At 53.3% G+C, this 15,500-nt stretch overlaps 1 protein-coding gene across 3 annotated transcripts in view; it reads right to left on the bottom strand.

The window, feature by feature from the left end:
- Positions 1-6: 6 nt before the first annotated feature.
- The window catches only part of LOC146590493 (RNA-binding Raly-like protein), a 16,761-nt gene continuing 1,267 nt past the window's right edge, over positions 7-15,500 (bottom strand). The window contains exons 1-5 of one of the 3 annotated variants that reach the window (XM_085314538.1): positions 11,081-11,183; positions 8,392-8,470; positions 1,461-1,511; positions 891-1,039; positions 7-387 (exon numbers count right to left, since the gene is read on the bottom strand). In XM_085314538.1, coding sequence (XP_085170664.1) covers positions 140-387; positions 891-1,039; positions 1,461-1,511; positions 8,392-8,462 — 519 coding nt within the window. In that variant the 5' untranslated portion in view covers positions 8,463-8,470; positions 11,081-11,183 and the 3' untranslated portion in view covers positions 7-139. Of the gene's footprint in view, positions 388-890; positions 1,040-1,460; positions 1,512-8,391; positions 8,471-11,080; positions 11,184-15,500 lie in introns of those variants that run through there. The other 2 variants (XM_085314536.1, XM_085314537.1) reach the window with 2 other exon arrangements.

Here is a 15,500-nt window from a genome sequence, read left to right as displayed (position 1 = left end):
GCTTTCCCATTACTAGGAAGGAGGGAGGCCYAGGGAATTTTCCAGCAGGCTCTGGAGGCCAAGCTCACTCCCTTGCATGCAGAGATGGTGCCCACACCTCAACTTCACATTGCCTGGCAGCTCCTACTTGGGGTTAGGCTCACACTTTGGCATCCAGGCTTCCTTGTACCTGCAGGCTGGCCTTGTACGAGCTCTGTACAGACACATGCATGTTKGAGCCAGCTGGGATTCTCCCCATCATGATTAAGTATGACATGTATAACATCCCCTCACCTGAGAGACGGTCTCTCCGCTGGTCCATGCGGTCCAGGCTTTCCAGCAGACTGTCCACBTGTGCCTTGATCTGACTCAGCTCCCCTTTGATCGAATGCAGCTCTTCGGCCYGCACTACAGGCAGTGTGGGCAGAGGAGCTGTTAGAGTCCCAGATAGGGAAAAGGCAGAGCCAGGGGAATCCACAATCYRGGGGCAGCAYGCTCCAAAGCATCCTCCCACCAGGCTCCTTCAGCCTTCCCAGGGCAATCGCATCTCTGGGCAGTGGCAATGGTTTCAGGAGACAGCCCCCAGACAGGCAGCCAGCCCAGGATGGGCTKTTTCTCTSCTGGAGCAGGGGACTCACAGCAGCAAGGTTAGCACTGAGCAATTCACTCAGGCACAGGCACTGCTGTCAAGCATCAAGAAACATAGCCTAGGCCTCTGTGGCTTAGCAACTACCGGGGGAACTRATACTTTGTGAGTCTGTGTCACTGTGTTTCTCCCCCCACAGCACAATCTTGCCTCCATGAGCAAATCCCCAACCTCTGTGATCACCAAAATGCTTCCAGCATCCTCAAGGGCTTAATGGAACTATCACCTTGCTCCTTCCCTTCTACCTAGGCTACATAACACTTACACTTTGTCCGTCCTGTCATGGAGCTGGTGCTGCTCCTCGTCCCAGGCTGGGGGCTTAGACTACTTTTGCCTCCTGCCCCAACATGAGTTCRTCTGGCCTTGACAGGGATGCGGTTAATGAGGGGBGGGATCTTCYGGTACTCATATACCCTACAAGAGCACAAAACCACAGCAGTGTGAGCAGGGCCTAGAAGGCATGGCAGCAGGACAGGTTAACATCTCTGGCTCTGTTCCTTCAGGCAAAACTGAGGGGTGAGGGATTGTGCCAGGCAAAGGTACGCCTGCATTACAGGAGGTCACAGTGCCTACCCTGGCCTTGCCCCTTGCTGGAGCAGGCCAACACACTGTCCCTGTCCCAGYTGCTCCACCCTCAAGGTATGCAGCCCTGGGAGTCTGGGTACAGGTGTTCCTTGAAGAGGGCAGTGCTGCTAAACTTCTCCTAGAAGTGGGGAACAGATGCCTGGGGCTGCCAGCCTGGGACACCCAGTTCATGCTATCAGTCAACAGAGCTGCGATCATTTGCCAACCCCCATGCAATCAGCACATCCCAGGCCTGGGAGGCCACACTCACCGGTATGGGAAGTCATCCCTGTAGAGATTGTAGTCCAGATCACAATTACTGCTGCAGGAGGTAAGAAGAGAGAGTCACTCACACTGCAGTGACCACTGACGTGCCACAGCATGGCACAGCACTGCTGTGAGACAGCCACATTGAGAAACATGAGGGCACAGCAGGACAGGGACATCCACTCATCCTGCACAACCTCCTCCTCTGCCTGGGGAGCAGGAGGCATCTTAGAGGGTAACARGTAGGCTTCCATGCAGGACAGCACTGGGAAGGTGGCTCTGTGCTGGCAGCAGTCTGCCCCCAGAGCCAAGCAGGGTATTTGGGTGCCCGCAATGGAAAGATCCCCCTGTGCAGCACCAGCTGGAGCAGGCCTTGCTATCTGGAAATCTGCATTYAGYGCTCTCTGATGTTAAATTTCACAGTCCCTTGCTGTCTGCTCACTCAGCTCCAAATTAAGAAGTGATCTGTCAGCAAATCACCTCCAATGMAGGCAGCTGACATGGTTGTAATAAATCATGCTCTGTGAACCAGGAGGGGATTGGGGGAAGAAAGATGCTGAAGCTCATTTTGCCATTTCAGCTCTTGCAGMGTTGGTGAGTGTTAGATTAAACCTAGCACAAGGTGAGACAAAGCTCTGCTTGGAGCATCATTGCTCTGCTGGGAGTGGGAAGCCTTCTCCAGCTATGTGCTAGAAGGGCAGTTGAAGACAAGGTCCCCCTAGGGCCAAGGATGTCRCTGCAGGCAGCAGGAGCAGCTGCACCTGCCCACAGAGGGAGCGGTGCTGGAGCTTGGGGTCTGTGGAAGAGCTGAATGTCTGCTGGAGGGTCTAAAGAGCAACCTTAGCTTCCCTGTCTGTGCCACTAAGCTGTAGCCACRCTTGCCCAGTCAGGGAGGCAGCTCCAAGCCCACCAAAGGGCAGCCAGAGTGCAGAGGGGCTCGTGACGCATGGAGTGACTGGCAATGCTTGGAGTACCAGCACTGCCCCACCACCAGCCCCCTCTCAGCAACTGGCTCTACCCAAGGATGTCCCATCCTGCAGCCCACCAGCTGTGGCCAGAGAAGGTGCTTCAGTGAGGAAGAGAATTTCTGCACAGCTGCTCTTCAGGTTAGTACGGCACCAATCATCCACCCCATTTCTGCACTGTCCCCTGGCCAGCAGCCCCAGCACAACCTGCAGCAACGGAGACAGGCACAGTGACACACTGCCCAGGCATCCCTGGGCCCTGCTGTCACCCTAGTTCCTACCCTGCCTTTAGGTTTCAGAGAAAGTCTGAGGTTGCACCTTGGGAGCTTGCTGGCTCCTGTCAGGCAAACAAGCTCCTGGCATCGTGCCCAACGCTGTGGTCTGCCCCGCTCCCTAAATTTCATGCATGGTGTGACAGCAGACCGGGAGCCCATGCTTCTGCTCCCAGGTAGGATGGCTGTGCATGATGATGTCTCACCTTTCTTCTCCCAGCAGCTTAGCCTGATACCAGAGGGAAAAGCCATTCAAGGAGCCCAGTCAGAACTGGAAAGGCTACAGGGACTCTGCTGCTCCTGAGGGCTACAAAGCATTCACAGCCTTGGAGAAAGAACCTGTCAAGCAGACATGTTGGGTTCTGGGGTTACAACCTTGCAGGGCCAGACCTAGTCCTGCAGTTCTGGATTCAGAAGACCTCATTCTGGAGGGCTCGTTCTGGAAAGCCACAGCATACCTCAGTGACCTCTGGTTTCTCATGCATTGCCACAGTGTCTTTGCTCTGCCTAAAGGGCAGGGAGTCACTCTCCCTCTGGCTTCCCACTTACAGGGCCAGGTTATGGACTCTGCCACAGGCTAGGCTGGAAAGGAAAAAGGCAGGTCCCAGTGCTCAGGGGTATCTTACCCATCAGGTACAGCAGCAAGGTCCCKACTCCAGCCTGCTTTCCATAAGGTCCCCCAATGCGGGGGAAAACTGCTGCACTCCCTAGATTGCCTCCTTTAACACTGATGGGAGGCCACGGGAGCTGGAGATAGTGTGTGGCGTTCATGTGTCCCTGCCTGTGGGTGCTATTTCTGTGCCTATGCTGAGGCAGACAGCCTGGCCAGCCTGGATTCCTGGAAGGGAGGAGCAAACAGTCCAAAATAAACAAGAGATCAGGACACCTGACCAGCAAGCTGAGGGCCCTGCAAAGCCTCACATCCCAGGACCAAGCCAAGGGCAGACTGTCCCTGTTCCCATCACCAGTAGTGATTACAGGGTTCTTGCTGCTTGGCTTCACCCCCCAGCCCAGACCGCCAGAACTTCTATTCAGCATCACCAAGCTAGCTCTGCCCCTCATCCCATCCCTTGCATCCTGTCCCAACCAGTCCTCAAGTAGCCACTCCCATGCTCTACCCCACCTTCACATAGGCAAAGGGCAGCTCACCCTCCCAGGCTCCTTAGTCTACCTTGGGGAAGGGAAATTTCACTTGAGCTCTGCCACGGTACAGCACAGCTCTGCATCCAAACTCCCATCCTGTAACCCCACCATCCATGGAGTGTGGCTGCCTGACCCAGCTAGGGGTGAATGGTACTTCCCAAGAGGAAGAGATGGAGCAGTGATTGCTCTCCATCCTTCACCTCATGCTGTTCTTCAGCCACCTCAGCCCAAAAGACCAGCCCCATGGCTTCCTGGCATCTAAGCATAGCCCAGGTTCTGGCCAGATGCTCTGCATCCAAGGACAGTTTGTTCCCCACATGGCAGGACTGGGAGCCCACCCGGCATCCATCCCACAACTCCGTCCAAGCTGTCTCCAGAGACAAAGCTGTCTCTGGGGGCCATGCCGTTTTTGAGGGTCTCAAGAACGATTCACGTGGGGCACAGCCAGCACTAGCTCCAGCCCTCCTTTTAAGGCACAGCTGGCAGCACTGGCAGCCCTAGAGTGAGTGGGTGCCAGGAATGGCTTGCTCCTATTGTTTGCACCTGGAGCTATTTTGAGAGTTTTTGTTCCAGCCTCACAGTCTTCCAAGTTTCCATCAATGCAATTGCTGCTCCTATCTCACCATTACAGGAACAGCGAGTCCTTCAGATCCCCACCTCCAGCAAAGGGCACAGCCCATCACCCAAGGAAGAAGGCAACAAATTGTCCTGGGTCCTGGGCTAGAAAAAAGACAGCAGAGAGGGGTATAGACCCACACACAAAACAGAATAAAGGTTTTCACCTCTGCATGCCCCAGTGTAAGTGAACTCAGGTGCTCTTCCCAAAAGGAAAAGCCACCCAAAATAGCAACATTGCCAAGCAGCCTTCCTGCAGCAGCTGCCTGCTGCAGCCAGCCCTATGATAGGATTGCTGGGGATCATGCAAAAAGGGGGTGCCTGGCCTTCAGGCAGGGCTCCCAAGGAAGGTGCTTAGGAAGGCCCAGCTTCTGTGCCTTCTGTGCTGTGCAGTGTGGCTGCAGCACATACCCCAGACTCCTTCTGCTCTAGGACACAGCTGCCACATGCAGGCCATGACACTAGCCTGGGACATGGGGATGGAGTGGGAGGGGCTGCTAGCTGCAATCCCCTGCTAGGATACAGACTTAGCTAGTATATATCACTTCTTTCTCGGAAGGTCTCTTCTACCCTCAGAAACATTTCCAGCAAGCCATAATTTCTATAGACCTGGCAACTGAACGAAGCAAGCATCCATCAGTCTAGCAAGAGCATGAACTTGCACTCAGTGTGATGCTCAGTCCAGAACACAGCTGCTCTGCCTTGTCAGGGCACGGCACACGTACTATATTGTATATACGTACCCTCAGAGCTGCGATGCACATATGTTATTTCTACAGGGGATGTCCTGCCAGAAAGTCCGCAGTGCTTGGTCAGAGAGTCTGCTAGGCAAATTTCACTCACTATGTGCCATTGACACGCTGCAGTAAGACCCGGCCAGTGATGTCCTCAGAACTGGGCTTTGACACAGATAGGCCACCACCAGCATCTCCCCACCAGAGAGCTAGCAGCTAGAGGAGAAAGGAAGAAAGTACCAACTGATCTGTGGCAAGATCCAAGCTCATACAAAACCAGTCCTGCTGCTGCCTGCTTGTTCCTTCCAGGAAAGCCCAGAAGCGAAGTAATTTTATTACACTTAAAAAAAAAAAAAGAAAGAAAGAAAAAGAAAAGAAAAAAGTAACGACACATCCCAATATGTCAATCTTGAAGGATCCAATCAGCTCTCGACCACAGAGCTCTTTGTAATCCCAGCATGGGAATTGTTGGGCATGGGACAGCTTCTGCCTTTCCTGCCACAGCCTCCAGCTCTTCCAGCTGCTGCTCCCCAGGGTTGGGACTATGGGAGACAAGCACATTTGGGGAGAGAGAAGAGAGCAGGCTGCTCAAGGATGGCCCAGCCTTCCCCACCTGGCCCAGTTCTCTGCATCCCAGGCTCAGCCCACCACAGTGCTCAGCCACCAGCTCAGCAGCACTGAGCATTACCGTGGAGAGAAAACATGGGTATCATGGGCACAAGGGCAGCAGGTACCCCAAGAACACCATTCATTCAGTGGGAGAATTCTCACCTGCCATATAGGAGACCTGAGTTTGATTTCCAGCCAGTGCAGCCTTGTTGTTTTGTCCCTCCCTCCTTCTTCCTAAACTCGCTGTTTTGAAGCCTAGAAACGTTGGCTGCATTTTGCTCTGGCACAAAGAGAGGATGAGAAATGGCTCCCGGGGCCTCAGAGCTGCAAGACCGAAGAGATCCTGAGCCCAAGAGGGAAAGAAAAATCCGTAGAAAGGCAGAGATGCCACCAGTCCACATGGGGCAAAGGGACATCAGGCAGCAGCAGCACATGGACAGACTTGCAGCAAATCCCTGGCCCAAACCAGGGATATACTGTAAGTACTTCACTGTGCTTTGGGGCCTCTGCTGGCACTGACCTCCTCCACAGGCTTCTCCATGCCCTGCAATGGCATGGGACCTTCCTCGAAATGAGAGGGCAGATAGGTTGCCTCCTCCATGGGGGAAGCAGTTCCTGTGCAGGGGGATGGGAGGGAAAAAAACGTTGCAAGAGACGTGGATGCAGGTTGGAGGTTGCACAGATGGCTCGGGGAGGTGTTTCACAGGTCCAGCTTCAGGTCAGGGACAGAGCAAGGACTTTCCCGGCTTGACTCCTTGCTCTTCAGAACGACTCATGGGAACAGTGAAAGCAGCAATTGCCATGCTCCAGCAACTGCCATGCTCCAGCAGGTGCAACAGGGCCAGCGGTCCTCTGCAAATGCTGCATCTCTCTGCATAAAGGGGGGTCCATAGTCCCACAGCTCTCTTGTGGCCTCAGCTCTCCACTCTGGGACAGTGCCTCTGCCTCTCTTTTCCCATGACAACAGTCAAAGCAATTAGTTCAATCAGGGTGTTTGCAAAAGCTCTCCAACAAAATGGAGCCTGGTGCCATCTCCAGCCCCCTCCCCTGCATGCATCGCTTGCTGGCACAGCACCCAGCAGAGGCAAAGTTCCCTGTAGGCCTGGGTCCAGCCCCCTCCCCTGCACGCATCGCTTGCTGGCACAGCACCCAGCAGAGACAATGTTCCCTGCAGGCCTGGGTCCAGCCAACCCTGCTGGGTTCCTCACAGGTTGTCTCATTGGCCTATGTTGCTCAAAGATGAAACAGGCATAGGAAGGGCTCCGAGGTCCTGCTTCCCACCCACTTCCCACCCTGCGGCCACCCTGAGGGGCCTGAAGACCTGCACCCCCACAAACTGCCTAGCCAGGGATGGTCAAACTGTCAACCTGCCTCCACCACAGCCAAGGGGAAGGAGAGCCCTTGGAAACATATTCAGTTTCCCAAACCCAGCACTTGTGAGCCAGAAGCTAAGAACAGCCATGCTAGCACGCCCCAGGCTCTGCATCCTCCTGCCAGCAGGCAGTGCAGGGAGCGCCATGCCAGAGTGAGCCTGCCCCAGCTTCTACCCATGTAGAAAGTACTCCCATGCCAAAGACAACAAAGCTACCACAGCACTTGTCCTCCAGGAAGGACTCCAGTCTCCTTCCAATTCTGTTTAGGCTTCCAGTTGCCCTAACACCCAGTGCCCTTGTGCTCCTCAGGCTGGCTACACTCTGCTTCCTTTAGTTCATTGTCAGCCTGCTGACAGATGGCTCCTGGGATACCCTCAACTCAGTGTGGGAGGCTCATTGTAGCCCCAAAGGCTCATGATCAGGAGGAAAGCTCTCACTTGAGATGGTCTCAGGACTGCCTGGCATTTGTTCGGTGCCAGCAGGACCTGCAAAGCAACTGCAGTTGGGCCAGAGTTTCAGCTCCCGGCAGAGCCAGGGAGCTGAAAGTGCAGAGAGATGGGATCTGCTTTTTTGGACCTATTGACCATCCCAGTACCTCTGCTGTACCCCCAGGCTGTTTCCTCAGGGGACAAACATGACTGCAATGTCATTTGAAGGCCAGGACTGCAAACACAAGTCTACATTTATAACCTGTGTGGAGCTCTCAGGGATTTTCTCTTCATCCAGGGATGAACAGACCTTCCCTATACCTTTGGATGAGAAGGAAGATACATTCCCCAGCTTAGTACATCCCACCAGTAACAAACAACTGGGTCACACAAAGCACTGCAGGAGGTAAAGGGTTACAATGACATTTTGTACACAGCTGACAAAACATCTGAGCTATGAAGCAATGGGCTTTCTGCTACACTGAGAGCCCTGGCAATGTGGTCATTGGCTTGAAAATGAGCAAAGACTCCAATTGCTACCTCTCCACTGCCATGGTGAGGATACAAGGTGTCCCAAGAATCCCACAGGGATGGGGCAGAGACATCCCACAGACCCAGATGAATGCTCAGGGATGGGCAGCCAGAAGAGTCTGAGAGGCAAGAGGTGAAGAGCAGGAGAAGGAAGAGGAGCACAACACCTTCAAGCCACCCGCAATGTGCTCAGCAACGCTTGTACCAGTCCCCAGACCAAGAAAGGCCTCCTGGCACAGCTCCCCATCCCATATTATGCACTCACTGGTACAAGGTACTGCTGTGCTGCCTCTTCTGGCCCAGCCTGGCCCGGCTCGGCTTGGGTTCTCTGGCCATGTCCAAATCTGAGGGAAGAGAGAGCAGGGGAATAAGTGGTGAAAAGAAAAGAGAATGCCAGCAAGTACCACACACAGAGGAGTGCCAGATACCAGCCTCCCAGAGGCATGCAAGGGCACTGAGGGCCCTCAGGCATTCTCCTTTCACTATTGGAGGCTCCCAGCCCTTCTCTGAAGCCATCCAACTCTAAAGTATCAGCAGTGAGAGCCCATGGCAACAGCAGGCATGGAACACATAAGGTCGCCAGCCTTTGTGTAGCATTTTACAAACATGGAGACAGCGCTTCCCAAAAGGTAGAACACCACACCGGAGCAGAGGAGACCTGGTCAGTCAGGAGTGACTGCCCGAGACTGTGGAGAGCACACCAAGGCATTTCAGCTCCTTCTGAAGGACTCCTTCCCTAGGCCTCTGTCTTCTGTGCTGAATCTGACTGTTTGGCATCAGACTGAAGGTTTAAACATCTGCATTGCAACTTTCAACTTTCTCTAGACTAAAGCGGGCGTTCAGAAAAGAAGAGCAACAGCCCAGGCAGACCCAGTACTCCCTCAGCATACAAATTTGCTTTGACAGTCCTCTGCAGCAGCCCTGCTAAACCTACCAGCCCAATCACAGATGAGGCCAAGGCCAGGTATATTCAGATTAGGGACGCAAAAAGCACTTTTGATGATGAAGGTAATTAATCACCAGAGCCACCTCTCACAGCCATGGTGAATCCTTTTTCATTAGCACTTCAAACATCCTGTTTGTACATTTTTGTGAGAGCTCTGTACCAGACTAGACACATCTGAACACCTCCCACTGCAGATGGTCACTGCTGAGGTGAAGACAAGACAGACGCTCAGCATCCCAGTCACTTTSTGCTCCAGAAGCATTGTAGGTCGCTGAAGAGACGTTTGCAAGCCTACCTCTTCATAAAGTTCACTCTAGAGCTGCCCTCAGATGGTGGCTGCTTTTGTAACAGCTGAATTGCCATTGCCACCATGCTACAAGCTGCTGAGGGGATGTGCCACCTAAGCTCTCCCCCTGGCCCCAGCCACCGCCTGGCCCCAGTGCCTCCTAGGTAGACGGCACGGCCAGGGAACAGCTGCAACACTGCCTCCACCAAGCCTCTCAGTGGCAGGCTTGTAGACATGGCTTGCAGGCATGTTGTTGTAGCGAGGGTCATGGTGGGCACAGGTCCTGAGTGAGCTGCCTAGAAGAAGCAGCAATGCATATCTAACTGCAATCGACCACTGAAGAAGCCTTGTTGTGCCAGAACACAACTGACAGGGATGCCAACGCAAAGGAAACCCATAGCCCACCCTGTCAGGAAATGGGGAATTATCCACCCGTCACCACCCTGACTCAGAGAGATGTCTGGTATCAGACCTCGCAGCTTTAGGAGTAAGTCTTCTTACCCCCTTCTAAAGCTCTGGCTCTATCCCTATCTCTAAGTATTCACCAGAAGGGTTTCTGTCATCTTAGCATTGCCACCTTGCTGAGCATGGAGCTCACAGTGAAAAGCTTTTAATCAGGCAAGCAGGAATTTCTTCCCTCCAGATCAAGGCAAAAGCAGGAGTTTCACGCAAGAGCACATCTGACCTGTAGCCTTGCAGTTCAGCAAGCTGGCTCACTGCACAGGGCTGCTCCTGGCCATTAGCGTGCTGCAAATGCCCTGTGCTAGTGGGAAGCTCTCTTTGCCTTCCCAGGATCTAGCTGCTTGTATACATAGCTGCACAGATGGGAAGGTTGTGACCATTGCCCCATGTGTGGGTGCTAACCAGCTTGGGAAACTATGTTTCCCCTGCCACAGCTGTGCCCAGAGCATCAGCTCCTGTGTGGAGCACAGGGCAGCCTCCTCTAGACCACAGAAACCCATAAAACAACCTAGGCATCAGGGAAGGGGAAAAAGTGGGAGAATGTGCAATTTTCATGTCCCTTTCAGGYTACTAGACAGTTGGTAAGTGGACCTGGGCTCTGATTTGACACATCCCCATGAAACATGTTCTTCCTGCTGCTTCCCTAAGACTTCTTCTGCAGCCTTCTCCATCCTTCCCTCCACCTGCACAGTATCATCCAAACTGATCCTGCCTATCCTCATTTCCGGGCTCTGCCCTTCAACACCACGTTCCATACTGATCTGCAGAACCCAGTCTGTCTCCTCCCCACACCATCTCTCTCAAGGTCCCTTCAGTTTGCCATGTGCAACCCAGCCCAGACACGTCCAAAATGATTGTACTACCACAGAGGGATTGGGCAGGGGCACCAGAAGGCCCTTCACTCCCATGCCAGAGCTGAGATGTTTCCAGACACACACCTCACCAGCAATTCCACTTCTTGCCTGTCACATTCCCCCCTAGATCTCCTCTGTGGTGGTCTTTTCCAGTAATGGTTTCACTTGATCCTTGAAAATCTGCACCTGAATGGCAGTGCCCACAAATCAGCAGGTGTTTTCAAAAGACGAAGCCCATCCTGCCTGCCTTTCCCAACTCATCAGCTCTTTGGGATTCCTCTGCCCTGCAGTTCCAGCTGTATTGTTTCCCTCCTTCCTCTCATAGGCAATTCCACTCTGTTTAACACCATCTACTAATTCCTGGAAGATTCCACACGAATTACGCTGAATTATACAGACTCTGCACCTGATTCACACAATGTTCATCCTTTCCAGATGCCTCTTCCCCAAACTCCAGTGCTGCACTCCCAGCTCCAGAGGCTTCTTTATCCTTTGTCTAGGATTTCACAGACATTATCAGGACACATAATGTCAATTGAATCTATTTAAGAGTACAAGTTTGGGAGTCACTACTGGAACTGTTTACTAACCTCTAGATATATTTAATTTTGTAATTTCCCCCCCCCTCCAAACAATGTAAATTCTCCTGGCAGAGCCCTTCTCTTTAAAATCATTCTCCACATTACTCATGGCACATTTACCTTCCAAATGCTCACTGCTTTCTTCCCAATGGCTTTATCCAGGTTGGAGATGGACTCATGAGGCAGTAATTACCAGAATCAGTTTTGCTTCCTTTTCTGGAGCATTGAAGCTACATTTACTTTCCCACACCATGATAGATAGTGTTCAAGTCTTATAGGATGGAGTGGGGAGATGGGAAAGAAAGCACCCTGGAGTGCAGCACTGGCTGATCTCCAAAACCTCTTTTGAACTGGGCTCCAAAACCTGTCTGATCCTTGGGATAAGAGTTGGTGGCAGAAACATTGAGCTCTCTCTCTTGCACACTCCCCCTTAATCATCATAACTGTGACAAGCTCAACTGAGAGTGGGAGACAGGAACTAAYAGGCGACACTGGGCTGCAGCCCAATAGTGGGGAGTTGAGAATATCTTTGCTGATCTGCCTCTGTGCCTTTCTTGGACTAAAGGAAAGCCCTTTCCCTCTGTCACCACACCTGACCTCACCCCTTCTCTCTCAGAGGCTTCCTTGAGGAACAGGGTACTAGAACCATACAACCTCAAGTCAAGCCTGATGGGCTCAGTGATGGGCTCAGTTCCTTCTCTTCCCTGGCATCACTTTCAGGCACAGCTCAGAAACGCCACTCCCACAGGTGACACTGCAGACCCCACTGCACCGGGCAACTGAAGCTTCTCGAGTCTTTTGACACCTAGATATATCAGCTCCTCTTGGCACAGCTCATCACAGAGGTCCAGACCTTCCCAGGCATGTGGGACCATGCCAGACAGGGCTGGTTCTGCTATCTTGACGTCCATCCCTGGAAGTTCTTCTCAGTTCGACCTTGGAGCTCATGTCATGCTTGGCTAAAGCCTTGTCTGTCCTGATCCCTTGCTGGCTTTTCTGTGGGCAGAGGTGTGATGCAGTGGGAAGGATTAGCATTAACCCTTTATACAAGCTGGGCATTGGCCTAGCACAACCCCATCAAGGCAGCCATCCCAGTCAGTCTGGCAGAAATCATGGACAGGGACAGAAGCATCTCCTCAGGTACTCAGTGCCCCTGTGTACAGGCAGCAGGAACAGCTCTCCCCTCGCAGCTCAGCATTCTCTGCACCACAAAAGGGACCCAGTTCCTGCTCACCAATCCCCGAGTCTTCCCCAATTTGCCCGTGGAATAGAGAAAAGAGCCAAGAATTCGGTCAGCCTAGCTCAGCAAACTAGGGCCAAACAGCACCGTTGCAGGCACAGCACTTGGACAGTTGGGACACTACTCTTGTGGATGCCAGATGCCAGTGAGGGCTGCGTCTCTCCTCTGTTTCTGTGGCACATGAGAGAGCAAAACCCAGAGCTGCTCAAAGGAGTCAGTCTGTGGAAACCCACGCCAGGACTGGAGCTTTGCCCTACTAAGCAATAAGCCATAGAGTAGAAAGATGCCCTAGCCTGTGGCTGTGGTGGTCATCCCAGCTCTGACACAGGGTGAAACATGCCTGCTGCAGGAGGATGCGGTAGCCAACATTCTATATGTTGGCTATGTAACCGACTATAGCCTCCACTGATTCCTTTCCTGGCTGGCTGGAAACCATAAACCCTGCAGCTCCATGTGGCCTGTTCATTTCTCTCCTAGTGTAAGGCAGACCCTTGCCTCTAATTGCATTGAGGTGCTGGAGAGGAGCACTCAACAGATGCCACAGTGCCCCAGGATGCAGTAGCACAGCCACAGTCACTGCACATGGTGGATACAAAATGGAAGTATAAAGTACAACCTACCAGCACACCAAGGCAGAAAAGCTGTGTACCACGCTACTGATTACAGACCTCCTTGCAGCATTCATGRTGCCTCTGTTCTCCCCTGTGCCTCAGCAAGGCATCACCTCTTCATCCAGGCTCGCCAGGCGAAGTAGGGAGCAGGAGTCCATCTCCCCAGCAGCCATGCTGCCTGCAGGACTGGGGTGGTAGGGCACATGGAGAATAACACTGCTACAAACACATGCCATGGTGAGGTCTGGGACAAGCAACACCCTCCAGCCAGGGGAGCCCTGGCACAGTAGATATGAGCATGGAGGATYGAGGTTTTAGATACGGCTTTACAGACAGGATCTAGCTGGTGTTCACAGCTCAACAGCCTCTTAGAGGCCTGATTTTCAGGCTGCATGGGACCATTGAYCTCATTGCAACACTAGCACCCTCTTTTACCAGCAGTCAAGTGCCACAGAGGTGACATATCATAACCAAAGGGCATACCAAGGTCACCACAAACTTTGCCCTGGGGACCTCTCCCAGAGGATGAGATAAAGGGCAGCACATTCCTCCAAGAGGAGCAAAGGGCTGACCTGCATATTTGGTGCCACACTCCCCAGGTGTCCCAGCCTGTGTGACCTCTCTGAGCACCTCATCTTGGCCTCCTAACAGGCCTGGGAAAGTCCTGGATGCCCCTGAGGACATTCATAAAGAAGACTCTAGAGAMACAGCAACCTGAAGGGGCAGTGCTGCATGGGATCAGACAAGTGCCCTGAAGTCCTGCTCATGGTTACCATGCAGCATCTGCCTGAGCTACGTTCCTTGATCTCCGCAGAGAAGGGATTTTGAATAAGATCTAAGTAGAATGAAAAAGGCACTTATTTGCTTTCCAGGCTGTTACCTTGTCTGATAAACTTTGCAGGTTGGGTCTGATCTCTGCAGTGATACRAGGAAGGTACTCTATTTACGCTGTAGCTCTGGCAGCAAGCATGACTGTCAGGTAAAACTGATTCACATACGCTTTCCCATTTTCTTTGGGGACAGYCAACATCCCCAACAGACCAGCTCATCAGCCAGGACCAGAGTGCACATTTCACATTCCTCTGACTAGCTCATCAAGCCAAACCATCACAGCAACCATCTCATTTCTCCACCTGCACAATGRGGACAAGAGCTTCCTAATGGGGACCAGAGCACCCAGGCCAGTGACTCCAGCACCCCACCCACAACACATGCCCAAGCTGGCGCAGACCACTGAAGTAAACAACCCTAGGTAGACATAGGCCTCCCAGGGACTRCAGAGGTATGCTGCCCCCAAGACTTGCTCCACCAATGCACTGCTCTTGCCTGCTTGTTCTTAGCACGCAGTTGTCTAGCTCCCTCTTCCATGCCCATTTGTGTCCATTCCTGCATGTTCCAATGGAATTGCCAAACCAGCTATGCAAGCAGTAGCATGGCCACAACTTCTGCTAGCATGAAGAGGACTTCAGCCCAGGCTGCAGCCTGCATTGGGCCACTCCTCCAAGACAGAGATGACATGTGGTGCCCTATGAAGCCAGGCCCCCAAGGTTGGGGAGAACACAAGTGGGGCTCAGAGGAGAGCTTTGAACTGAAATCCCTTCCTATCCTTGCCACATGTACCATCTTCAGATTTCCTCAGCTACCCCATTGCCTGCTTTTGCCAGGACCTCATGGTCCATATGCTGGAGGCATGGCTTGCAGAGAGCTCATGTTTTCCAGCMTCCCAAAACTAGCAGCTGGGACTGCCCACGCCTAGAAGCCTTCCTGTTTGGTGGGCYCAGCCTTCTTCCATGGCAAGATCATGAGTGTAGTCTACCATGTACAGCATTGCCAGTAGGCCTCCAAGCCCCCTCAGCTTCTCTACCATCCCCTCTCTGGGGCAGCCCCTCGTAGCTTGCCTCCTAGTCCTGGCAGCAGATTGTGCAGCCTCACACGGAGCCGCATGCATGCGGTGCGGTGCGGTGCAAGCTGACAGGCCGATGGACAGCACACCGCTGCCAYGATAGCTTCATGATGGCACGATGGTGAGCCCAGCCAGGCCTCCTGCTGCAGGCCACCTGCACCTGCCTGGCCCTGGCAGAGCAGGGGGATTGCCCTGCTGCAGCAGGGGCACCAGGGCCACCAGCAACGTACCAGGTCTTCCTTCCTTGTACGGTGCTGGTTGGAAGGGGGTTACAGGGCACCTGTCCCAGGTGGGGAATCCCTGTCCTAGCAGGGGGCATCCCAGAGCTGGGGGATGGGGAAAACTGCTACTRGGGAGGACATACCAGCACCAGGAGGACACCCCTGTCCTAGAGGGTGCTTGCACTGGGGAGGGCATTGCTGTCCTAGGCAGACTGGTACTGAGGAGGGCATCCTGGTAGCCAGACACCCCTGTCTGGGGAAGCGCGGGGG

This window comes from Rhea americana, unplaced genomic scaffold, assembly GCF_003343005.1.
Source record: "Rhea americana isolate MKP2758 unplaced genomic scaffold, rheAme1 scaffold_406, whole genome shotgun sequence".
Taxonomy (NCBI): Eukaryota; Metazoa; Chordata; class Aves; order Rheiformes; family Rheidae; genus Rhea; species Rhea americana.
The sequence above is the reverse complement of the archived record's forward strand: the minus strand, read 5'-3'. Positions and strand labels throughout refer to the sequence as shown.